Source organism: Parus major, chromosome 12 (genome assembly GCF_001522545.3).
Source record: "Parus major isolate Abel chromosome 12, Parus_major1.1, whole genome shotgun sequence".
Taxonomy (NCBI): domain Eukaryota; kingdom Metazoa; phylum Chordata; class Aves; order Passeriformes; family Paridae; genus Parus; species Parus major.
Genome location: NC_031781.1, coordinates 5,256,348 through 5,282,360, shown reverse-complemented (window position 1 = coordinate 5,282,360; position 26,013 = coordinate 5,256,348). Strand labels below are relative to the sequence as shown.

The following is a 26,013-nucleotide window of genomic DNA, read 5'->3' as shown; positions in this document are numbered from 1 at the left end:
GAAATTTGAAAGGGAAAAATCAGTAAGTCAAAGTTGAGCAACTGTGATTCTTCTGAAGATACAAGGCCTGAATTAGGTTTGAGAATTAAATTTTAGCAATTAATTTCTATGCTCCATATTTTTATTAGCATTTGCTAGGTTTTCTCACTAATTAGAAAATATTAAAAAATAATCTAGCTCTAGCTACAGCCTTACTATTGAGACAAACAGTTCTTTCTAATCTGTTTTCCAATCTTTATTTAATCCCTAAAAACAAAGACAGTGAAAACAGCTTTGCATCTTTTGCAACTCTCAGGATATTTTGTACATCCAAAAACTGTGGAAATCTGCATTAAGTGTTGTGCACTCTCAGTAATTAATGTTTTGTTCCACAATCTTTTTGTGGGGAGTGGTGCTGGTTTCATTGGAGTTTTTTATATTGGTACAACTGAAATCAGAATTTGTGTTATTAAATTCTACTTGAGGATTTTTGTGTGCCCTACTGCACCTACAAAATTATCTCTTGGCTATAATTGCAGGTGGGGACAAGAGGGATGCTGCCTAGTTTGAATTCAGCAAGTCTTTTGACAGTGCCCCAGTAGAATCCTTGAAGAAAGGGGGGAAGATACAGCCTGGGTGGGTGAAGATATAATTCTGATATGAAGAAAGCTTTCACAGTGAGACTGGTTAAATCTCACTGGTTAAATCTGCTGGGGTTCTTAAATCCTAAACCATGGATAAATGAAAAACTGACTGGACCATGCCCTGAACAACCCACTTCAGCTTTGAAGTTAATCCTGCTTTGACCAAGAAGGTGGATTATATGACCTCTGGAGATTCTTTCTAACCAATTTTTCTATGGTTTTATAAACCATGAAATTCAAGTTAATAACATCACCACACCCAGAAGGTGCTCCAAAGAATATTTTGCACATTTGTACATTCAGAGATTCTGCACACAATCCCAAATTAGAATTTAAAGTTCATGTTGAAGCCATAAAGCTCAAATTTGATTTCTAAAGTCTTTTACAGTCATCTCTTGAATTCTGATTTTATACCTGTCACTGATAGAATAATCCAGCAAATCTGGATAGAAATCTTGCTAATGCAAGAAAAGCAAATAAAGAATGAAACTGAAAATTCTTGAATCATCTGCAGTGACAACTGTAGCAGCATTTTTAGAAAATGCTGGGTAATGCCAAATTAGTCTATAGTTGTACCTGCCACTGCCATCAGCTGCTTTGGAAAAGAAAGTTTAGAGACAGTTCTTGTACCAAATACCTGTTATTCCTCTACCCTCTAACTTCCCTCTGGTCTTCAGATCCTGGAAATTTTTTCTTAAGAAAATGCCAACTCACAGAACTACTCCAAAATAAATTTTAAATAGTTCTGAAGTCAGTGCTATCTACCCCACATGGCTATAAGTAAGTTGCTCCGCAAGTTGCAAATGAAGAGCAGGAGGGAAAAGATGCATCAAATACAATTTCTGAGCTCTGCCACAGAGAGGGCAAAGCCAAGCAAAGAGGCAACAGCATGATTCAGTTACCAGTGGAGTTTACAATCACCAGGAGGGGGATTTATCACCTGTTTTCTACTTACAGCAGCTAAAGTAGCTCAAGACAAGAAGGGAAGGAGAATGCAGGGAACATTCTTTTCAGTACAGATCATGACTGCTTTTCTCCTCTTTACACACTCAAATATATTAACTGATTCTGCACTTCTATTAAAATCCAACTACTGATCTAATGAATCTGAAAATACAAAATCATAGATGAGAAGACAAATCCCATAAAACTAAAAATTCTGATGTAAAAAAGCCCTTGAGGGAACATCATGGTCCTTTGTTCATAAATCAGACTGCAGTGCTGTTTTGCTGTACAAACAGCCAGCATTTATAAATACTGATATTTTGGTATCCATTCCTTTCTTGAGGCATTTATGCTTAAGAACTATCCTCCATATAAAGAAGAGGCTTTTAAAACCAGCAGGACACTGCTATTTTTGTGACAGCTTCAAGTAATGAATCACCAGGGATCAAGTAATAGAGCTAAGAAGGGAAATGAGCTCACAGTGAGAACTAACTTGAGACAAATGATTATTTAGGCTCTAGGAACACAAACATCACTCAATCACAAGAAGAGGCTTGTCTGGAGGTGGAAGGAGGGCTCCTGTTTGTTTTCCCACACTTACAAACAAACTGAAATCACCCTGATCTCCAAGCTGAGGACTGGACTTCACTACTCCAGATAAAATGCCTTCTAATACTTTTCAGTGAGTCATGGGATGGAGAAGAGAGGAGACTTGTGAAGAAAATAAGGCTCCAGGGTGACCTTACTGCAGCATTTCAGTACCTGAAGGGGGTCTAAGAGAGCTGGAGAGGGACTGTGGAAAGGGCTGTGGAGTGAAAGGCCAAGGGGGAATGGCTGCCCACTGCCAGAGGGCAGGGTTAGATGGGATATTAGGAAGGAATTCTTGGCTGTGAGGGTGGGGAAGCCCTGGCACAGGGTGCCCAGAGAAGCTGAGGCTGCCCCATCCCTGGGAGTGCTCAAGGCCAGGTTGGATGGGGCTTGGAGCAACCTGGGACAGTGGAAAGTATCCCATGGCAGGAGATGAAATGAGTTTTGAGTTCTCTTCCACACCAAACATCCACATTTAACTTCAAAATCCCAAGTTCTAAACACACTTGAAACCCCACAGAACTGCATTTTAGTCCCCTCTTCTACCGTACTTAATTTATTTTAAGAAATCTTAGGAAAAAGAAGAGTGTTCTTTGGGTCAAACTGAAAAAAATTAAATAAACTGGTGATAAGAGGGTTTTCACTTCTTACAGCAGGGACACTTAACAGAAGATGACAACAAATGATCCAGTGCAACTTGTCTTTTTAGATGGGATTTCTTACAGAGGGCCTAACCTTGCTGCACAGCCAAAACTAATAGCTTTCCATCTGCTCTCTAATTCTCTTTATACCAGAAGCCTCTCCCCCATGATCAATGGAAATGCAGATTTGCAATATGCTTTAAAAGAGTCCCTACAATAGCTTGATTAAAAACCTAACACACAAAGGGCAGGACAACATATTAATAAGATGCAGAAAAGAAAGTTAGTGACTAATAAAATGATCTGATATTAGAGAGAACAACTAACAGAAGAGGTTTTATGTAATTTCATACACCACTTATACACACAGAGGGAGTACTCGGTAAACAGGTTCAGGTGTTTCAGATCTCTTTATTCAAAGTGACAATACTGGAGCAGCCACAGACCACCTCCACAGCAGAACACAGGTTCATTTGTTGATTTTAAGAGCTTAATTACTGCAGTCAGAAATGCCTCATAACTAAAATAAACTCAGGTTCATTCTGAAAGTCTTTAAGAAATAGAGAAATTTCAGGAGAGTGAATATACTCCCCACATCTCCCTGTCCACACAGACTGCTTATTGTCAAAAGAACATTAAAATGGGAAAGGACAACAGATTACACACAAAAAAGTTCAAAATGTTATTAACAAGAAATAAAATATAATATCTGACATGATTACAAATACCTACCTAACAATAACTGTAATAGAAACCACAATTTTTTTTTCCTCTAAATGGAAACTCAAGTTTTATATGGGCTGAAAGCTGCTCAGACATCTTTAAATGGCTTCAAGCCAAACCAACAATCACAAAACGGGGCTCTGGGCAAGAGGTCTCTTTCCTTCCCGCTTTGCCTTCTCTGGGCATTGGGGCTTACCTAATCCCTTGAAGACACAAGTCTGGGGACTAAACTGGAGGAACTATTTACTTTTCTTTACATCTAGTGAATTTTTAATGGTTTAGCTCTCTTGGTCAATTCCCTGAAGAATCAGATATGTACCAGTCCAAGGAAAGGAGTGGAAATACTGGATTGTGGCTTGTGGGATAAAAGCAGACAAACAGTGTTGTGGCAGTGCTGATTTAAACAGCTTAAGTGGCCATAAACTGTACCCTAAAAGATACACATTAAATCTCTATAATTCCAACATGCCCTAATGGTATAGGCAGCTATTTCTCCTAAGTAGCTTGACATCATCTCTAAACTTCTGACATTAAAGCAAATAGCAATTAATGTTATTTGATTGCAAACTTCTCAAGCTTTTAAAGTGCTTCAATTTCACAAGGCCCTTGTTTATACTTAGTTCTGTCAGCTACTCAGGATCATTAAAACCAAAGAAATCTACAAAACCAAAACCTCTACCAATAATAATTATGAAACTGCTGTGGAAGTTCTTTCTTTGTTAGGCAAACATTTTTTACTTTCTTACACTTTTTCCCCCTCAAACCACTGGGGTTGTTGTTTTTCTCTTTGATGGAGAGCCACAGCTCACTTACAAGGAAACATCTCCCATTCCTGTCTCAAAAAGCTTCAAATGTGATTTCTAGCATGTACACAAAGCTTTCATTTTCAGTAATCTGAGAATAACAGACTGAACAAAATTAAATGTTGATGTTGAGTATGTGTGATACTCAACTGCAGCTGCAAATCCACAACTTTTGCATATCAGTGGACTTCTGTAATGGAATGGAAGATAAACTCCACAACTTCACCTGAAAGTGATTTCACAGTCTGTCCCACATGCATTTTTCAGCAGTGATACAGGCCCTATGTGCACAAGCTCCAGTGATCATTACTTGAGGAGCAGCACAGGCCATCTTGCCAGTCCTTTCTTTGAAGGAATGTGGCTGTTTAGAGAGGGCTGGCAGAACTTTTGGTCTGTATCTTCAGCCAGTGGCACAAGGTTCAGTGGAAATTTTAGTAAGAAGTGACCTTCCAGCAGTCATTTTTTTAGAAGTGTTTCAGAGTAAATTTATCATGCTGGTATTTTTTCCATGTGATTAGCCAATATCATGGTTTGTTGAATCACTTCTTAAAATAAAAAAATATTCAAGCAGTTGTTCCAAACTCAGTAAATGCTCAGAGACTTGTGGAGCTTTCTAAGACAGAAGGTGCATGCTTAGATATAGAACTTAAAAGAACCCTAATGACAAGTGAAATATTAAAATAATTGTAAAATTATTTCAGAATGAGTTAACCACTGCTGAAATACTCTGGGGCTCTACCCTGAGAATCACTTCAGTGCCAGAACAGAACATTTACCATATTCCCCAAAGCGGAGGGACTCCCACTGCTGCCATTCCACAATGCTGCTGACAGCACGGATCCCAATGTAGATTAGCAGCATTCCTAAGGTGGCATCCAGCAAGAAGTTGATAAGGTACCTGAAAGGAAAAACACAAAAGAAAACAAGGAGTCAGGAGCCATTTTCTACAGGTTTGGGGTATTTAAACATCATGATATTGAGTAGCTAGGGTATTGAGAACAATCATTTACCCACTTCTGTAATTACACTGAGAGCAAAAATTTAAATAGTTTTAGCAGCCTCATTATTTTTTTTCTGTCCTTAAAGATCCCAAAACTTTCCAAAAATAGTTATTTTTCTAATAAGCGTTCACCAATTCTGAGTTTTAATTAACGTTGCATTAGTCAAACATTAAAATCGAGGCTGAGTGTCTGCAGAGGAACGTCGGCAATCCCGAGCCTGCACGAGTCCCGCCGAGGCCACAAGAGGCTGCTGTAAGCCCGCAGCAGGCAGGCAGCAGCAGGAGCAGGGAAAACAGAGGTACCAGCACCTCTTCCACAGCCAGGGAGGGCTCCCGGCAAGCCAGGGATGCCCGAGGTTCCCAAGAACACCGAGATTCCCAAGCACGCCGGGCTCTCCCCACGTGCTCGGCCGGGATGTGTCCTTAACCTGGCCACAACACCTGCTGTGCTGCTGCCAGGCAGGTCTGGACACACTTTCAAACTCGGGAAATACTCTTCCTATGATGGATTTTGCTTAATGCTATGTGATATTTCTTCTGCTATCAAGAAGCTGTACCCTTGTCTGAGAAATTATCCAGCTCCACATTGTAATTTCTGTTATCCTGTAAATGCTGAATAACCTCACTAACTTGGTTTGTATCATGTTACATTAAAAGTGGGATTTGAAAATAAAAATATGTAGATGCAGGAGAGAATGTCAATAAACATGTCAGTAAACCCTTTATTTTGAAAACACAGCAAAAGGTATTTTTAATTTTAAAATATGGTAATACATTAATGTGCTTTAGCTTTGAACACTGACATTTTTTTACATCCTTTTGTTTCCTCACTTGAATATATACTTTGAGTTATAAAAATGGAATGAAAGTAAATTGCACCCACCAGTTTTTGCATCAGGAAATTCTTAAATCTATAAGCAAGGAAAATCCTACAATGATGCCTGATATTGTTGAAACTGTCATAATTATAACTCAAACTTTACAGTCAACGTGCTAAAATAAATGCATTTTGCCTGACAAACTGCTTTGTGGTGGGAGGAGAAAAGCAGTGTTCTTGCACATGTAGGAGCACAGAGGGAACCATAAAGGACTAAGGGATATAAAACTGGTTGTTACACCAACGCAAGCAAGTTCCTTGAGCTGTGTGTCTCCTTTGTTTACCCAAGAACAAGTGAGCAGATGCCATCGAAAGGAACTGGATTGGTTCTAAAAGGCAAATTACTGGGCTTTTAAAAGTAATTTCACAGCTTCCATTACCAGCAATGTGTAAGGTACTTTGAGCATGAGCCTTATTAAGAGCAAACCCAAACAACTCCCATTTGCTTTGGGAGCTCCTGTAAAGAGCCTGTTGGGGTCTTAGTCACAAAATCTTCAGGTTTAATACAGTACAGAGAAATGCTTATCTATTTAGTCACACTGCTCCAAGCGTGACATTGCAGAATTAATTTCTGTACTAACTGCCTGGCTCCTGAGCAAGATTTCCCATTTTTAACAAAATGAAAATAATACTGCAGCAGCCAATGTAAGTTTTTAGAAGCAAATACAAACACAAATGATTTATTTGCTAAATAACCCTGAAAGCAACTTCACTTTATATTACAGCCTTGCTTTGCTAGAGTGAACACAACTGGATATTCATTTCCTTTGGTCCCAGCACCTTCAGTAAACAAACCTGAACTGCAATGTGCATCCCAAGTCCTCATTCATTCACTGGAGAGGGACAAGTAGCAAGGCTTTGCCTGATATGTTTAAAACAGCAGCACACAGTTCAGAATCCTGCCTGCTGTGAACTTAAAGAGAAAAATCCTGATCCTTGATTAACTAAATTTAAGCCACAAGTTTTTTTAAGTGACTGATTTTTACCATGAAGACTCTTCTCAGCTTTATTTTGCCTTACCATCCATATGCACCAAACTCAGCTACAGAACTTCCATAAAGACCAGCTATTCCAAAATTAAACACTCACAGTGAACAAGGGTCTTCTTCTGTAAGGTCTGATAAATAGACATTTGCAAAGTGGATGAACAACATCCCTATGGCTTGCTTGGAAGTATCTAAAAACCTGTGTAAAGTAAAAACAGTTTTTAAGACACACAAAACTGCAACACAGCCAGATGTTGCAAATTTATGTTAATTAGAACTCCATCTCTATTATTAATTTTTTTTTTTTCCCCAAATGAGAACACCAGAATGATAAAAGTATCATGGCATTTAGCTTTTATTTAATAATGTTCCATTTTAAATTCTGCCCCTATTTTTTATAACAACAACCCAAATCATATTAACTTGAAACCTACCACTGTAAATGTAAAGTCTACGGATATCCTCTTGGTATCATATGCATTATCCAAGAGCTAATCCCAACTAACTCTAGCTAAGTCTTTAATAACCTCCTGGAAACAATGAGTATCCCAGCCCTGATAGGTATTTTGGACCTTTTATGTTTATGCATTTTTAGCAAGCTTATGGCACAGACAAAAATAAAATTCTCATCATGTGCTTGTGGGCGAACAACTTAATAGTGACTAATGAGTCCTTTATCTACAGCATTTTATTTAAAAGCCAGCATATTTTTCACCTGAAAGCATGAAGTGGTTTCACTGAATTTTATCTACAGTGCAGAGCTTAGAACACACTGCAAAAGAATTCCAACCTTGACAGTATTATCTCCAAAGCAGATGATAAAGTCAGAGAGAAAACAGTTTATTACTCAAGGGGAAACTATAAACCCTCACTTAGACAGTGATTCAGTAATGTCTCCAACCCTTACCATTCTTTTTTCATCATCCTTTGCACAAAATCAAAACTTTCAGTAGATGTGTTATTAAATGCAAAACATAAGAATCATAATAAGAGTGTTCTGCAGGCAGGAGTGTGTTTGTTTATACAGAAAAATAACCATTTTGCCTGTTTTGTTTCCATGTCTAAAAAGATCTAAACACTCCAAATGACATTTTATGCCTGAATTCATCCACCCTCCCTGATAACTGTCTTGAACTTCAATCTCTTCATTCACTGCATGACACAGAGAGCAGAGTGTTGGAGATGAGGCAGGAAGCCAGTGAGTTACTTATCTAATCAGTACACCATGCTATAAATAACAATACTTGAGTCCCAGAACAAGATTCTTTGCTTAAAAATTAATGGCTATCAGTGCACTTGTCAGAATTTCAGGCTGAGGTAGACAGTAGTACACAAAGATTTTGTACTTATTTTTTCAATAAAATAAAGGTCAGTGTTATTTTGAAAAGCAGCCATGTATGAGAGGAACTTAAACTACTGAAGTCTTGAACAAGTGGCAGCCTAACACTTAGACCAGTCTCAAAATTGGTACAGCTTATGTTGGCATTGCTTCAGTCCAATAACTTTTAAAATGTAACAAATACAAATACACTTTTTATACCTTATATTTCTTATGGTGATGTACTTGTATCTTTTACCATCCTGTTTTCTATTTTATACATAGTAGGATACCAACAAAAAATGGAACTTTATTTGCAGCTGAGATCATCTTCTAAGCTTATGCAAGATTGTTGATGTTCAGATGTATCTTAGGGCTACTCCAAGTTTTCATCTTTAGGAAGAAGTACAAATTGAGGCTTTATGCTTAAACTCACATCTCTACAGATTCCTGGAAGCATTCAGTAAGAAATGACTACCCAGGACACACACAGAAGGTAACCTGACTCATGTGTTTTGGTAACTTTTTTGGTTCCACACTGACAGTTACCAATTTCTTGTCATCACTTTTCTTTATTTTAATCATCATACACGAACATCATCCCTTCAAATTCTACAACATGGCAGAAGAAAAGAAGTTAAGAATAAAGCATGCAGAAACTTACCATATCCTCCAGGGACGTCTTTCATGCTTTGGTTCTCTGAAGCGTTTTACTAGGAAGAAAAAAAAAAATTAAAAATTGAAGACAATCAGCAACTTCCAAAGCAACAAAAATATAGAAAAGTGAAAGCAGATCATCTTGCAGAAACATGACATCCTGCAATGAAATGGATCTTTCACTACTGCACTTTACTGTATCAAACTCCAAGGATCCATTTTTAAAGAAACTCCCTTCTGTCACCTCTAAGTTCCTAGAGCTCCATTCTCTGACTGCCAATATCCCTCACATGAAACAATAATCCACATCTGACCATTATCCCACTGGCCTGAGCCTTTGTGACTGCCCATCCAGAAAATTTAATTTCCAACAGGAAAGCAGATATTAGAAAGAGCTGTTTCTTTTCCTCACTGGACACCCAAACCCAAATTGCAAAGTATTGTCATAACATGGGGCAGTCCATAATATCAGAATGAAATTAACTGAATCAGTAGCAAGAAAAATGCATTTTCTGACAACGTGTCTCTATTATGGCAAACTTAATTACAAAAGGAAAGAAGGACATATTTTTTTTTGTCTGATAATCCCTTCACAGAAAGGTTGACAATTGTTAACGTATTGAAAACACAAAACCAAAATAATCAGTATTAAAATTAATGACAGCTATACACAAAGGCAAAAAAGTAGGTAAGTTTGTCTCTTCAGTTTCAATGCAGTTTATTATACAAACTGTTTGGGCATCTGATAGAAAGCTCCTGTCATACCCTGCCCAGCTACTTCCATGTACTTCCAGCCCATCCCAGTTCCATCTGGAAGGCTCTAGATGACTCCTGAAGAACAAGTGTGGGAAAATAGAGTGACAAGGGCATAAAAGCAGTTGCTGATGTGCCAACAGTGGCTGGTCTGTACATTTGTTCTGTCTGGTCTGCAGTTTGTCCCATCATCTTAGGAAATTCCATTTCTAACTCCTTCTGGATAAGAAAACCTGATTTCCTGCTGGGAACACACACTCAGCCCTGCCATGGGTCAGACCTGCAAAGGCTGTGGCAGTCTCACCTCTATCAGGTCTGGCCTCATATCCTAACACAGATTTATTCTTTGGTGCAGCTGCAAGATACTAAACCTTTACACATCCCAAAGACAGACAGACACAAGGTAATGTGAAACCTTTCCACTACGAATGGAGTTTACATATGAGTTTTACTTCCTTCTACCCAAATTTCAGTACCACTCACCAGTTCCCTCAATGTAAGTTATTGAAAAACAATTATTTAAGTTCTTATTTCAGAAATGTTCCCTTATAAAAAAAAAAAAAAAAAGCCTTGATTCCCCTCCACCACTTCAAATTGCAGAGATTCTGATTCAAGAGGCACAAACCATATCAGGTATAGTCAGGCAAAATATCAACAGTTATTTTAACCTGCTTCTCCAGGTATTAGTGATGAATTTCAGTTTAATATAGGATGCTCTGTGTACATCATGCTTACCCAGCTTACGAGCCTTTAAACAACATTCTGGTTTCTGAACCAATCATAACTTATTCACAAGTAAAACAATTTTCCCCAAAGTCAACTGTCCTCATGAAACAATTAAATAAATCACCTCCAAGGTGGAGGGGCAACAATTTCAGGGGACACCAAGCTGCCAACCTGCCATCTCACTGTCTGTCACTGCTTCTGACAGCAGAGACAAACTGTTTCACCCCCCTGAGAAACTAAAAAGTGACAAGATTAAAAGACTGTACATTTACACCAAAGATAAAGTTGTAATAGCAACATTTGCCAGCAGTTTTCCCTGTGAACAGCATGACATAAATATAAAACTTCTGTTAAAAATGAGCAACACTCAGCCAAGTTAACCAGTTTGTTATTTATGACAAGTCCTCCTCAGTCACACTAAGGATTACTTTAATTAGTGGCAGTTCTGTGTAACAATGGGAAGCCACAAAGCATCACAAAACAAATGCAAGAAACAGAAGTTTAAGCTTACTGTGGAGTTAGAGCAAGATGCTTTTCTGCAGACAAAATGGCATTAAGCTGCTATGGTGTGCTTGCTTTGGGCAGGGGTGAATTCCAAGCTTAGGCTTTTGTCTGTTATTGCTATGAAATTGTGTAATGCCTCTGGATTCATTAATTTCCTTTAAAAATTCAACAAATTCATTTTGGAAGAGGATGTTCAAAAGCAATTCCACTAATAGCATTTCAAATTTTATCTGTACTGAGGAACAGCCTTGATAAGGTCTGCGTTTCTCTGGCCAGTTCTAGAAACACAACATTTCATTTGAGTTAACATTAAACAGGAGAGCAAGCTTGGAAAGCCTCTGCAGTTATCTTCTGGGAATGTAACTGGCTGACCACAGCACAAACATGCATTCCCCCAGATTAAATGTGTAAAATCTTTAGGAGTTGCAACTTGATGAATATGTACCTGTACATTTGAGACTCAGTAGGTCCATAAGAAAGTGCTGTTTGCCCAGCCCAGCTCCCTGCAGCAGTGTCTGTGAGCATCAGGTGTTTCTGACAGATGCAGCCATTGCCAGGTACTTCCCAACATATCCCTGGTGCAGAACTTGAGACTTCCCAGTAACTAAACTGAGCAAAATCCCAACAGGCTGTAGACAACCCCACTGGTAAACTGAGGGTCCTCAGCATGCTCACTAGTAATACATTAATTTTGGAACCAAAAAACAGCACGCTTTTTACGGAATCTTTACTGGCACTTTCTAAGCACCTATCAAATTGGGGAGGGGAAAGTAATTTTTCCCTTTTCCCTCCCCCAGGAACAGTCAGGATTGCTATTCCCAGCCCCAGCCCCAGTTTCTCTTGGCAGTCTCAGCACAAACTCGGGCTCGTGCGTGTGTCAGCTGACAGATGGATCTCAATCTGCCGGCTCCTGGCTGCGAGGACGCGGTGCTGCTCCATATGCTCCAGCTCGGAGCACCAGCAACCATCCACCAGAGTTAATATTAATTAACTAATAATGTTCAGAATTTCATGCTGAATTATAAATGAAGAAAGAAGCGCTGCTTGTTTATACATTCAGTGCCAGAATTTTTCAGGAAAGGAAATAAAAGCATTTCTGCCAACAAGCATGTGAGCTGCCAGATGGACAGATAACAGATAAGTGTATAAGACACAGTAATGCTAATGCAAAATTTAAGTTCATTGAATTGTCTTCCCACTTCATTGAAATTCTAGGAATAATTAATGCTAGAGTACTGTGGAAGGGTTTCTAACACTTTCTTTAACGTGGGAGTTTTGCAACCAGAATTTCAGAAGACTCACAGGGTCTTCTCATAAGGGCCAGAACAGAGATGAGAAATGAAATAAAACTTCTCTAAGTTGTCAATATGCAAAGCAACACTTGAAATCCAGCCTTTCTTTCTCTCCTTCATCTCCTCAAGAAGTCCCACAAGAACTATTTTGCTGATGTGAAGTATTTTCAGTACAGATTCAAGAACGCCAAGTTTCTGGATGGTTGCTCTTGTAGCAGCACAAACCTGGGTCATCACACACCTTTGAAATGTTTCTATGTATCATGCACTACTGCATTTCTTAGATGCGGGTTCTGGCAGTTCTCAATAAAAGTCTTTCTGACCCCAGTAAAGATCAAAGATTTCTCTAGCTCATTTATTTAAAATTAAAAAGAAGTAAAACCAACATGTTCAGTGTCCTCTGCAGCTATGCAGCTGCACTATGACAATACTGCTCTTCTGAGGAGAAAGCTGGGAATTTCACCTGTGTTTCCAGTGCTTCTCAAAACTTTTTCAAAGATGGGTCGCAGACAAAGCATGTGACTGAGTGTTTCATTTCATAAACCTCCTATATATTTCTGCCATCAGACCTCAGCAAAGCGACAGCTGAGCTGGCCAGAGAGAAAAGGAGGAGAAGTTGGTGAGGATCACATCTGTACACCACACTCACATTTCCTCACGTGCGTGGGCAGCTTCAGCTGGGGCAGAATTGGACCCTTCTCACAAACAGCCACAAGTTGGAGCCAGGGAAATTCCAGGGTGAAAGAATTAAAATATTTCCAGTGAGAGCAATTAAATTTCTGCAACAAGTTTCACAAAGAACATGCAGAGACTGCAGTCTGACAGACCTTGAAAATACCCTGGAGAGTGCTCCAAGCAATGGGACATAGGCTGGCCCTGCTCTGAGCAGGAGTTAGGAGCAGGTGACATTTGGAGTTCCTTCCAAGAAAATTTGGTATGTAAGTCTAGAACTCATTTTTCTGTGATCTGACACTTAAAAAGTTCCAAGATTTGAACCAATTATCAAAGGATTAAAGTATGGCTAACTGAAAATCACACACATGCACACACGTGGAGGGACAGAATCTCACCCTGAGAAATCTGCTGCAGTGCAAGCTTCCCAAATAGCGGGTTTGCAACCAGACAGAGCCTCCAACACAGCCCTCACAGTGCAAGAGTGCTGGGATCTGCAGGCTACTTTGGTATTGATTCGCATGATTTCCAGCATTCCTGACAAGGATTACAAGTTTCCTGTACAAGGCTGTTTGCTCACTGTGTGTGGAGTAACAGCTGAAGTTACACCAAGCAGGAGCACCCGAGCTCGGAATCGGATGCAGATTTTCAGACGGCCACTCTCAAAGAATAGCACTATTTTCAGAACATTTGGATATCAGACCATATGCCTCACAAATTTGAACCTACAATTTCTAACCCTGTAAAAAACTTGTAAAGTCAACTGCATATGCAGGCCAGATTTTTTTTAAAAAATTCTATTTAGGAAGACTTTGAAAAACACTGTTCTACTTGTTAGAATCAACACTTTTCCCACAACAGTGGGAACCATGTCTGTTCTGAACAAGTGTATGCACACTAATAAGTCCTGAAAATGCACATGACTATGGAATGAAAACTACCAGTGAATTTCATGTTATTTGTGATCTTTATCACTAATTTGAATTTACCTCCTTTTACTGTTAAACCAAAGCCTTTAAGAGTCTTGTCATTTCATTTTGTCCCCTTCCCTTTATTTTCTTAAGCACACAGTGAGGTAGCAGCACAGTAAGAATAAGTAATTACATGAGATTACATAAAAGATTTCCCCAAAACAGAATTTTTCTTTTTAGAATTAACTGTGCAAGAAACAACGTGCCCAATGAGAATAGGCTACAATGATGCCTTACAAAAGATATATAGGTGTGTAAACCATGTATCACTCAATTCCCAGAGACTTTTGTGACACTTATGAGCTTGGTGTCTCCCCATACTCAGAGTTAAACAAAAAAGGAATTCTGTGTGCATCTGTTTTAAAAGAGGTAATAAATGTGATTGCAAAAAAACACCAAAAGAACCAGTATTTTTGGTGCGCTGCTCATTTCTCCAGTCCCAAAATGCACTATGCTCTTGGCAATCCAATTTTTGCCCTACTGAAAATTCTTCCTTCTATTCCTATGTCCCACTAGCTACATGCTGAAATGGAGGGTACCCTGAAAGCCTGCTGTTTATTTCTCTGCATAAGGGCCCCAGAATTCTACATCATGTTTTTGCTTAAGGACCCAGACTTTTTCACACTTGAGACACTCATAATACTAAAGCAGAAATTATATTGGACTAGAACTGATTTCCAGTGATATTGCTGCATTGGAGAAACACAGTTTCTTCATGATGAAAAGAGTTATGGAGTAACTCACTCAAGGAATGTTATGGAATAACTCACTTTGTTCTAGTCAGTATTAGACTGACACACTATAAAGTGCATGAGCCCCCAGCTTTGCTGCCTGGCAAAAACGATTTTTAAATTCTGTAAGAGAGAAAACAGTATTAACCATGCAGGTACCCAACCCTTTTCTTAATTCCACTGTGCCCTCAGCCTTAATGATTCTGCAGTGTAATTAAAGAAGGCGACGCAGAGAGGAACTTTATAGAAAGCTGGACACAATCAAGTTTAATGACCCAGCCAGCTGGTGATTTAGGGACATGTCACACTAAAGATGCAGTGCCTGGACAGCCACAAGGTACCTGCAAACCACAGATCTTATCCCAGTCCCTGTTCCACTGGCAGCAGTGATGATAATGTTCTGGTTAAGGCAGCAAAACCTTTGTGGCCTGACTGGCACTTTTGTCAGAGCAGAGAACAAGGGGCTCTGTTTTACTGCGAAGTTAAACACACCAGTGCCAAGCATCCATCAAGCCCAGCTATCTCATGACCTGGGCTCCTTTGTCTCAGCACAGATGACATGAGATGACTGAAAAGAAAGTGTCAGCACTGGATTTCACATGATTTATCAAATGGGCAGAAGTGCTTACTGGATAAATGCTGGTGAAATACAGTAACTGAAAGCTACCTGTGTAAAAGCATTTACTTCCTACCTGCTTCCACAGTCAGCTAAAAACCTACCTGTAAATTTTGTCCCTTCAAAGGTTTTGTGAGAGCTAAAACTTAACAGTCACTCTGCAGGGAATGACTATCACAAAGTAAAGCTCCCCTTCATCGTGCAGGGGAGGAGAGGACAAATAATTTCCAGGAAAAGAACCCTAAATACTGCTGTCTGAGCTTTGGAATAAATAAGATGATATAAATCAGGTGATTCTGCTGCTTCAGGAAAGGCAGCCAAATGCATTACATGAGGCTGGCGAGTTTTTTATTCCCAACATGTACGTACTTTAAGCTCCAAAAAATTTTCCTAAATCCTTAGCTTGTATAGATTGGCTGTAGGAGACACAAATAAATCATATTACCTGCATACAACTCAGCCTAGAACAATTTCAGCAAGACTGATCTCGTGCATCCTGGTAGCACATGACAGTGTGGCTCTGACACATGCATTAACTTGGCTGTCAATAAAGGAAACAAATACATCTTAGCTGAGCCAGCAGCCCAGACACACCACATCAATAGCCATTGTCATGGAGCTTTTTTCCTTTTTTTTAAAGGTAAAGCTTACTTTAAAAACAGCTAAACTAAGCAGAGGGAGAAATGCACAGAATTTCTTACTTTTGATTACTAACCTATTTGCTATCTCCCCAGAGAGAGGAGCACTTCAGAAGTCATAAAATGCATCTACAATGCACCCTGTAAACAGAAGCATCCAGCCCTCGGCTCTCAAAAGCCATGGCAATACTAAAAATAAAGGACTGCAAGTAACTGCTTTGAGAACTCAAAGGTAAACAGCACAAGTAGCTTAGGAAATATTTATCCAAATAATAAAGTTAAAAGCCACAATTCAGTCTTAAGAGACAGGCATTTGTTATCTTTGCATTTCACATCCACAACACTGTTGGGTTAAGGTGTGCTCTGTTTGAAAGCCATAATAAATCAGTTTCCCAGCACTTTCTATGGGACAGATGCATTTGCTATTCTGTTTCTTCAACAGGTATGAGATAGTTAAGGCAAAGCAAATCTAAGCTTCCAGTGAAAATGTCTGTGAGACTGACTTTAGAAAGTTGATACAGACCCCTCCTGCAAACACTTTTATACTCTGAACCAGGTATCATTAAACAACTACCAAATGAAAAAGCAAGGTTGCTAGAAAAACAGCTGTGCCGTTCTTGTCAAGCTATACAAGCAGCCAGCAAAGACTGAAAAATACAGTCTGCTCTGTTCAAGTGGATTTTTTTCCCTGTTAGAAATCAGAACCATTTGGGAAACATGAATTATTTAGTACAAAACAAATAGAATCAATCCATATTAATGTGCACTAAGCAACAATTTATGATTCACAACACCATTTTCACGTACAGCATTCACCAGATCTCTCAATAATACATGAAGCTTTCTGAACGTTATTAGTATGACAACAGATATCAATGAACTTTAAGTCATTCAAGCTGCTTGTTTTAAATCAGCTCTTGGGAATGAGCAGAACTACCAAAGTACAGCTCCAAACTCAATCACCATTCATTAAAATATTAAGCAAGGCAGAAACTGCAGCAGTTTTAAAAGCAGAAAGTAAACCTGAAATGTAAGTTCAGATGCAAAAAAAAATGTAAAAGGAAAACTGTAAAAACTTTGTAAAAAATGATGAAACAGCAAATATGTTAAATCAAGGAGGCCAAAGGTAGAGGTAAATTATATGTTCAGAGGCCATTTAAATTCTAAAGAGCTCTGCTTACCAGATTCAGTCTTTCTAGGCTGGAACTACGAGAGCATTAAATTGCAAAACAGACATTTCATACAACACCAACTGTTTCGAAAAGAACAAAAGATACAAAACCTACTTTCATAGAGTCTCTTTACACATGATCAAATACCATCAAAGGAGAATCAGAGGCCAATAACGCAGACTACTTTGATATAATGTATCTAACAACTAGGTATAGACCTCATAAATTAAATTTACAAAATCAGGGTGAAATCATCTAACAATTTCCACCTGCAAAACTTACTCCTTAAGAACACCAAAACCTAATGCCAGCAGTGAAAACATACTGCAGAAGTAACTCAAGGTTTTAAGATTAGATGGAGGAGGGTGGGGTTTTCCCCTCCTCATAATTTTAAAGCTCCTTAGACTGTTTCATCTTCTAACATTACAATTACCTTCCAAAGACAGCATTTAAGTCCTATGTATATAAAATAACATAGGCTGTTAGTCACACTCCCTGCCTCAAAGCAAGGAAAGTGTGCCGGAAGATGTTGAATAGCAGCTTCTCCAATACCAGGAAGGAAGTAAAGACAATTATTCTAAAAAGGAATTAAAATTTTAGAGCATAGCATCTTCAAAAATTATGGAGATGGAGGATATATGCGGGTAGCTGTGAATAGCTGCTTGTAATTGAAAAGCCATTTTTGTTCCATGGAAAAATCCTGTATTTTTGAGAAACAGGAAAAAAATAATCACAGTGAAACAAGAAAAAGCAAGCAAAGTTCATTTCTGTAAGTAAAGAACTTACTCAAGGGGACTGGCTACTCTGTCCAAGATTGCTGTGAATCTTATTTGTAGTCACTTCCATGGGCTCATCCCTTTCACAGCGTCAGTGGAGAAACCTCTCCAACAGAAGCAGCACCCAAGCAAATTCCTTGTCACAAATCTTCACATCCTGAGCACTCTGCAGCTCCCAGACCAGCTGCTCCTGAGCTTGTTACTGTCCCGCCACCAGATAAAACAAGGAACTGCGGCACAGTTTTCCTCTTCTCTCAGGAAAGCAAACATATATTAATCACCATGAGAGGAGGAATGCTTGGTCTAAGAACCTGGAGTAGCCAAAAATGCGGTGGAAGACTAAAACCATATCAAAATGTACCAAATTACAAAACAATGTTTGATTATTATATTAAAAACTTCAAAAGCGCAACATTTAGAGGAAAAAAACATCATAAAACCCAGAAAAAAACAAGTTTAGTAACTTCCTTTACACAACTTTCCTCTGCTGTAGCTCTGCATGTCTGTAAACTAACTCACACCTGGAACTATGAATCTGAACCTTGAACAGTGAGCTATGAGGAATTTGAACTGTTAAATCCATTTTAACTCATTTTCATTCTCAACCTTCCTTACATTTGACAACATATGTATCAGCTTATGACAATAAATATATATAAAATGTGTGATTCAGGGTAAGTGGCAGAAAAACAGGTCTTCATTATCATGACCAGCACTGTGAATAGGTTTAGTTATTCCTGACTAAACCCTAAATTTTCATGCCCACACCACATCACCTGCAAAGGCAGATTCATGCAAACTCTGAGCTTGTATTCAGTCTGCCAGAGATTTAGCAAACTGAGTTTCACAAGGAATAAATTTTGCTGAGATCAAGAAATCTTTGAGAATGCAAAGCATTTCCTACCAGCAGGCATGAGAAAGCAGACCTGATTTTTCACTTCATCAACAAAATACACACAAGATGAGACCTTGTTAAATACCACTTTAAGAATGCAAACTTCATTAGCCATGAAATTAATATCACCACAGAACACAAAATTGCACCCTGTGTGTCTGTACAAATCAGCTCCTTACAGATTTAATTATAAAACACCAGTCAAGAAGACATTCATGATGCACTTTAGAGTTAAACTCCAGTCTAGCTAACAGTCCAGAAGTTCATCCTAATTAAACACAGCTTCAGAGTTCCTGGATAATTTATCATTTTTAATAGTTTACAAATGTCAACATAACTTATCCTTTTCCCTAAACATTTCATAATGTGAATGGCATGTATAATTATACTTAGAACAATTTTATTACGAGGCCTACAACTACATCCAGCAATCAGCTGAGTAATAAGGAAATGTAACACTTTCTGAGCCAACAAGACAAAGTTGGGTATCAGACCTAATGAAAAGAGACTTAGAGATTGCAGATTATTTGTCTAAATTGGCGCCTTATTTTCCTTGTCTTAACTTTTACCAGCATGGCATTTCAAGGATAGTTAGTGACACTAAAATATTAATGACCTGTCATGAGTAGGGCATGAGGACCAATAAAGTGCCATTACAATCTATGGCAACTAAGAATTGGACATCTTGCAAGCAGTCCTAATAAAAAACCAGGTTATTTTCTTCACTTAAAAAGGCTCAGCTGAGCAGTTCCCAACCCTATTATTACATGCTTTTATACAGCATGAAATTTGTCAGCAAGATTTGCCTTTTTCTGGAGAGTTCATATTGGACAGAATTTATTCCACATAGATGTTTCATGTGTTGAAAAGTAATACAATATTAGCATGGTAAAATAAAGTCATTTACTTCACTAATCTAGGTAGGGTTGGATTTCTTTTTTCTGCTACTCATAGTGCATCTCTCCTATTTGTCTCAAACACGGCTCTGGATGTCACAGAGGCACTGGAAGGGCTGATGATTTATTTAAAACAAACAAGCAGCAGCAATGCTGCATGGCTGCAAGCGATACCTCACCAGCTGGGGATAAGGAAACACTGGATCATTGTAAGGCACAATTTACTTGGCCGTGACCAAAGTGACCTCACAGGGCTTTTCCAAGTCCTGCAGCTACAAGCAGCCACTTAACCTACACAACAACAGCTACTGCACTGCATTGCGATACCGATCGTCACTAACTGCCACGGAACGGGCCCGAAGGAGGAAGGGAATAACACATCTTTCTATTACCATCACTCCATCCTGTTTCCTCCCTGGCCCGCAGCCAGACGGGAGGGAGCTGCCTCAGCCCTTCCCTGCAGGCGGCCAAAGCCGCGGACCGGGGTCAGGGGAACGCGGCCCCGCTGTGACCCGGCCAGGGCTGCCCGCGGCCCCGGGAGCTGTCCAGGGTCCTGCCCCACCCCGCCACCGCCGCTCCCCGGGGAGCTTCTCGCACTTCCTACTTCTTAAAAACCTCGCCTTTTATCACGCATCAACAGCACATCTTACTAGTCTTCCTTTACCTGCAGAGGGATTGATTCAGAGAGCTCCTGAAACTCATTGCACACATTGGAATGCCACTTCTGCATTTACCTAGCAAGCCACTAGGAGCTTGCACTTGTGAGAGTTCTAGGAAAACGAATAAAGCACACTTTGCATGGTGTCTGCGGTGCTCAAGTACAATGCTGTCCATATTTTCATAACTAGGAAAGCTCCCATTTGTGATTTGACACTTCTGTACGAGACAAGTTTCAATACCAGACACACGAAGGCCCCTGCTGAGGGGTCCTCAGGAATTCACGTGAACTTGAACTGCGTCACTCAGAGTAAATACATTCAAGGATGCAGTATTAGCAAGTCAGAATAATATAAAATCTTTTGAATAAATGCTTTTATTAATAAAGCTTGCAGGCACTGCCCAGCATGTCAGGAAATGCCATGCAGAATAAACTAATTGCTGTTGCTCAGAGGTCTGTATGCCAATGCTGATATTACAGGCTATCACATTCTCATATTTTCTAAGCCTGCTCAATCATAAAGAAAATTGCTGTAGAAAACAAATAAATCATATGGTTTAGACCTTTTGTATCCAACAGCTTATCCTATGTTTTTTTGTTAAAGGCAGCTGGAATTACCTTTAATTCCTTCTCCCCAGAACATTATTCCCACAAAATTACCCCCTTACCTTGATGTAAATATGAAATAATTCCTCTGAAAAGCACGTTTTTGCTAAGGCATTTCACATTCTACTATACTACCCACTAAGTTCATTATGTGAAAAAGCATTCCTTCTCCTTGGACAGCTTTTTAGGTGGGATTGCTGTAAAGTTAACTGGCATTAAGGATGTAGTTTGTAAGGTATTTCCTTTAAGGTACTGTAAGCAAAGGGAGCACCTTACAATACTTATAGTATCTTTTATTAGAACGGTTTCTTTTTGTAGCATCTGTGACTCTCAAAAGCAAACCCACCTACTCAAGTATTCACTGCACCTGTACCAAATCATTCCACTTCTGTAAACCCTTCTCAGCTGGAGTACAGACACAAGCTGCAACAAGGCCATAAAAAGGGAACAGACTCCCACACGCTGATCTCCTTTACAGCATATTTATATTTTCCTCACAGACAGACACTAACCTTCTACCTGCAGAGAACAAGCTGACGCCTCTATTTCAATAATTCATCAATACAACTCACATCTGATTTCTCAGCCATTCCTAAGTAGCCCAAAACAAACACTGCCACACTCTGATAAGGTACCAATATTCTGACAAACAAGATTAGTAAAAATAAACTACTTTAAACAGTTTGTCAGACAGGGTAAGGGGATGGGCAGCAGGTTTTCCCCCATGCCTTTCCCAGCTTTGGGTAATAAAAATAATCTAACATCATAGATGTGTGAGAATTCCTTGCCAACACCCCTCTCTTATCATTCACTACTGATGAAAGCCCAACCACAGAATACTCAGAAGATGTTTGCAACTACAGACAGAACACACTAAAGTATTTAAAACCTGTTTTGTGGCATCAGGAAATAAACACAAATATTGCACCAAGGAATCTCAAACACCTAAGGAGCAAAGTCATAATTTTAAATCAAGGTCCTATGAAATAAGACACAAATATGATAGCAGCAAACTTTGAAAAAAAAGTATTTTGGCTTAGTGACCTGTAGCATAAACATGTATTTCTTGCATCAAGGGAAACTCATTAAGACTTCCTGTTATGAAGTGCTTAGCTTAAACAAACCAGTGAAAAACAAATCCATATGTAAGGCAGGAGGGACAAGAACAAAACCAAGCAATACATGTAAAACCATCCGGCTAACAGGTCTGAGAGTTAGCAACCAGAGTCCAAGAGGGCTGCCAGTCCAAGCAGACTTGACAAAATGAGGTGTTTTTCCATCAGTTAGCTCCCTGGGATAGGGAGTGAGTGCTTGTGGTCAGGAGAGGCCCAACAGAAGTTGTCTCACCTAACTTCAGTTCAGCTTTTCCTGTACTGGAACTTCTGTAGCATCTGGGTGAAACTGTTTCACACATCTGTAGCCTCACAGTTGAGCAGTAAAATTAATTCACAGTAATTAAATACAACACAGGTGGGCTCTGATAGCATTAAGTAAATTCACAACTGAGTCAGACATCAGAAAAGGACCTCCCTGCACTTGCTTTACATAAAGAACAGCAGGGTACGATTTGGAACCAGAGAGACTAAGGAGTGGATTTGTGAGGCCTTAACTTACAACAATAAAAACCACATGCAAACTTCTACTCTTTTTAAGGGAGACAGGGAAGCTCTCATGTAAACTCAGGACAGGTGATCACTAGCTAAAGCACCTTCCACAAGAAAAAGGTTAGGGGCTTGTGACAGGTTATATCTGAATCTGGAAAAACCTAGGAGGAAGTAATTCATTTAAATGCTAAGGTGGGGTGAGTGAGCAAAACTGATCCTCATTCCCTGTGTGTCAGAATGGGGAGTCAAGAGCTACAAAGAAAATGAAACCTAGGAATTAATTTCAGATGAACATTTTGTCAGCTCACAGTGAGAAATTCACTGTTCCTGTCACTCCTTGGTTGTGCCCATTCAGTAGTGAGGGAACACACGAGGGAAGCTGATGATGTGCCTGCTGGAAAAGCCTTTCCTCCCAGTATCAGAAGAAAGACACAGCAGGGCAGTTCTCACACTCACCCTGGCAGAGAGCCACATCTTCTGTGAACTAAAAACCTGATTCTTAACACATTTTAGCCCTTCAAATATGAAATCTGAATATGATGTCATTGGCAGGTCAGCTGACAGCACAGCTTCACAGCAACTGAACAGGGGCATGAATAAAAAGGCAGCAAACCAGAGTGTCATATCTTAAATAATTTTGCTTTCACAACAGTTCTTCAGTTCTTTGTAGATGAACATCCAGCAGTGAGGCACAGAAAAGGTCCTTCTTCTCTTACAGATTACATTTAAAAATATTTCCTTTTTTTCCACAGGATGCAAGCATGGTAAAAATTATCTAGAAAAGGGCACGTCTAGGTCAGCCTTTGATTTAGCCACTTACCAAAATGTCTTATTCTTTATGTGTCAAATCAAATATCTTTCAAAGAAAGACAGCTTCTGTGCATAAAGAGCTATTGTGCAACATATCTCTGGTGCCATTACTTTAATATCTTTTACTACAGAGGGTTCAGTACAATTAATCACAACTAAAGTATTAGAACATCTCCTTCTAGTGTTTCCTTTCAAAAAAAAAAAAAAAAAAAAAAAAAAAAAAGAAGAAAGACAAGTGACTTCCTCCTTATTAAATTTAAATACCAGACAGACGTGGGTAAGAAGACAAGAGCTGGAGAAATGATAGAGCTGCACAAGGAGAATTGGAGAATTACTGCTGTTTCAAAGGGGCCTGACTGCAGTCACAAATCTCAAGCAGCCCCTGCCTACAGCTGCCTGTTTCTCCCTCAGTGCCAGCGCCTCTTGTGCCAGACAGCTACAGGAGCAGAGCTGCTCCAGCTTAAATGCAACCAGCTCTGTGCTGCAGCTCCAGCAGCTGTGTCATCCAGCAGCCCAGGAACAGCTGTGTAGGTGCCCAGATGTTTGCTGAGGTCACACGCTCCCTCTGTTCTCAGCCAAAATTTCCTGCTTTTCTGTCACAAAAAGTGCCATTTGTTGAGGAAACTTTAAAGGGTTTGGAACAACACACCAGGTGTTTTGCATGTGACATAAAAAGGTGTCCTGGAGTGACTTTATGGTGCTAGTGAATAGAAACATTCAGACAAACAGAATTTTTGCACAGAACAGCCCCTGACAGAGAGAGAGCTGCTCCTGTACCAGTGTATCAGGCTCATGTGGTATCTCCAGCTTCTGCTCAGGGAGAGGCACAAAATACTGTGGAAGAGAATGTGGCTGGCAAAGTTGAGACAAACAAACCTACACTCTGTTTTTGAATATATGCACTTCTAAGACTGATAAGTTGCTAGGTTTTTGCTTAAGTCTGCTTTGGACACAGACTCCTTTTTTCACCAGGACATTGCAAGGACTGGCTGCCTTCCTTCCACTCCCTTCTGCCACAATTGCATCAACAGTCTCCTCACAGTTCATGGTTTAACAGTACCTAAAGTCAAACAGTCAAAAAGTGCAGCCAGCAACAATGTTTTCATTTTTCTCATCCCTACTTTTTATAGTCACTTTTTCTTGTCTTCACTTTGCCTAGTGTTACTGTAATATGCATAAAGATACTATTTCCAGAAAAAGATACCATCCTGACAACTAACATCTTCATCTTCTGATGCCCAATCCGTAAGAATTACCTATCTGTATCCCTTAAATCTAAAACTGACACTGTGTACCCATCACCTTCTTACACAGAGGTATTTCTGTTTGGAAACTGCTAGAACTTCTAATTATGAGGCTGCTGTCACTGACCAAATGCTACACTGGTGATTACTGTTGCCCTTCAGCCACAGGATGACAGCTACACACATAGCTTTTACAAGAGCAATGTAATTGTTAATAGTGACTGAGACACTAAGGCATGCAAATATAACGTTAGCAAATATCTGAGTTAACCATAATAGTGTGACAGCAGCATGAAAAGGCATCAGTGCAATTCTAATGTAAACAGGATCTTGGTCTTTAGATCAAGCTACAAAACACATCCCTGATGTTTTTTCCCTCTCCCACTTTTTGCTGCCAGCAAGGTCACTGTCAGCTGAGTAATGGCACTGGGTTTCTTTTCCACTCCTCAACCCAAAGGATACTAACTAGACCACGGGATAGATAAAAATACATTAGAACTGTTTCACGTTGTTGTGACTCCCTCACCACAGAGCTGGAGCCACCACAGACCTTCCTTGTCTTTCCACCACACTCAAAAGCAGTGTAAGGAGCTGCTGCCCGTCAGCTGAGCTCTGTCAGCCGCCACACAGCTCTCGGGCTGCTCCACAGCCCAGGAATGGCCGTCCAGGGAAGGGAGGCACGGCTGAAACGAGTGTGACTTGGCTGCTGGTGACATGACAAGGTGCACCTGCAGTAAAACTGATCAGCCAAACCCGTGACTTCTGTATATCCCAAACTCGAGCGGTTCCGCACACACCTCCTCCTCCTGCTGGCAGTATTCCAAGCAGAACACACACCCACCCAATAAATTCCATCAGCTCGGGTACGAGCATTAGGAAGGCAAGTTTAAGAAAGCGAAAGGACTTGAGCCACCGCCTCTGAGGCCTCCCCGCACGGCCCCGCTCCAGCTCACCCGGCACCCACAAAGCGGCGCCGGCGGCTGCGCCCCCCGAGGCCGCCGCGGCCCTTCCGAGCCCTCCCCGGCCGGGAGCCCGGGACAGCCCGGCCCTTCCCGGGACGGCCCCGGGGCAGCGCTGCCGCGGCGCCGCTACCGAGCCCGACCCGTCTTCGGGCCGCCCCGCAGCCCCTCGCCAGGCCGGAGGCCGCGGCCCCGCCACTCACGCATGAGGGTGCTGAAGGCCACGACGCCCAGAAGCCCCTGCAGGAAGATGCCGAATCTGTCCATGAGGGCGCCGTTCTCGCAGCCGCGGTCCCCGGGCCCCGGCGCCGGGCCGGGCCGCGGGGTGC

At 40.2% G+C, this 26,013-nt stretch overlaps 1 protein-coding gene across 3 annotated transcripts in view; it reads right to left on the bottom strand.

The window, feature by feature from the left end:
- Nucleotides 1–26,007, bottom strand: part of LOC107210110 (store-operated calcium entry regulator STIMATE) — a 34,066-nt gene extending 8,059 nt beyond the window's left edge. Inside the window, exons 1-4 of one of the 3 annotated variants that reach the window (XM_015640489.3) lie at nucleotides 25,888–26,007; nucleotides 9,169–9,217; nucleotides 7,290–7,385; nucleotides 5,100–5,221 (exon numbers count right to left, since the gene is read on the bottom strand). In XM_015640489.3, coding sequence (XP_015495975.2) covers nucleotides 5,100–5,221; nucleotides 7,290–7,385; nucleotides 9,169–9,217; nucleotides 25,888–25,951 — 331 coding nt within the window. In that variant the 5' untranslated portion in view covers nucleotides 25,952–26,007. Of the gene's footprint in view, nucleotides 1–5,099; nucleotides 5,222–7,289; nucleotides 7,386–9,168; nucleotides 9,218–11,589; nucleotides 13,060–25,887 lie in introns of those variants that run through there. The other 2 variants (XM_033517396.1, XM_033517399.1) reach the window with 2 other exon arrangements.
- Between the last annotated feature and the right edge of the window lie 6 nt (nucleotides 26,008–26,013).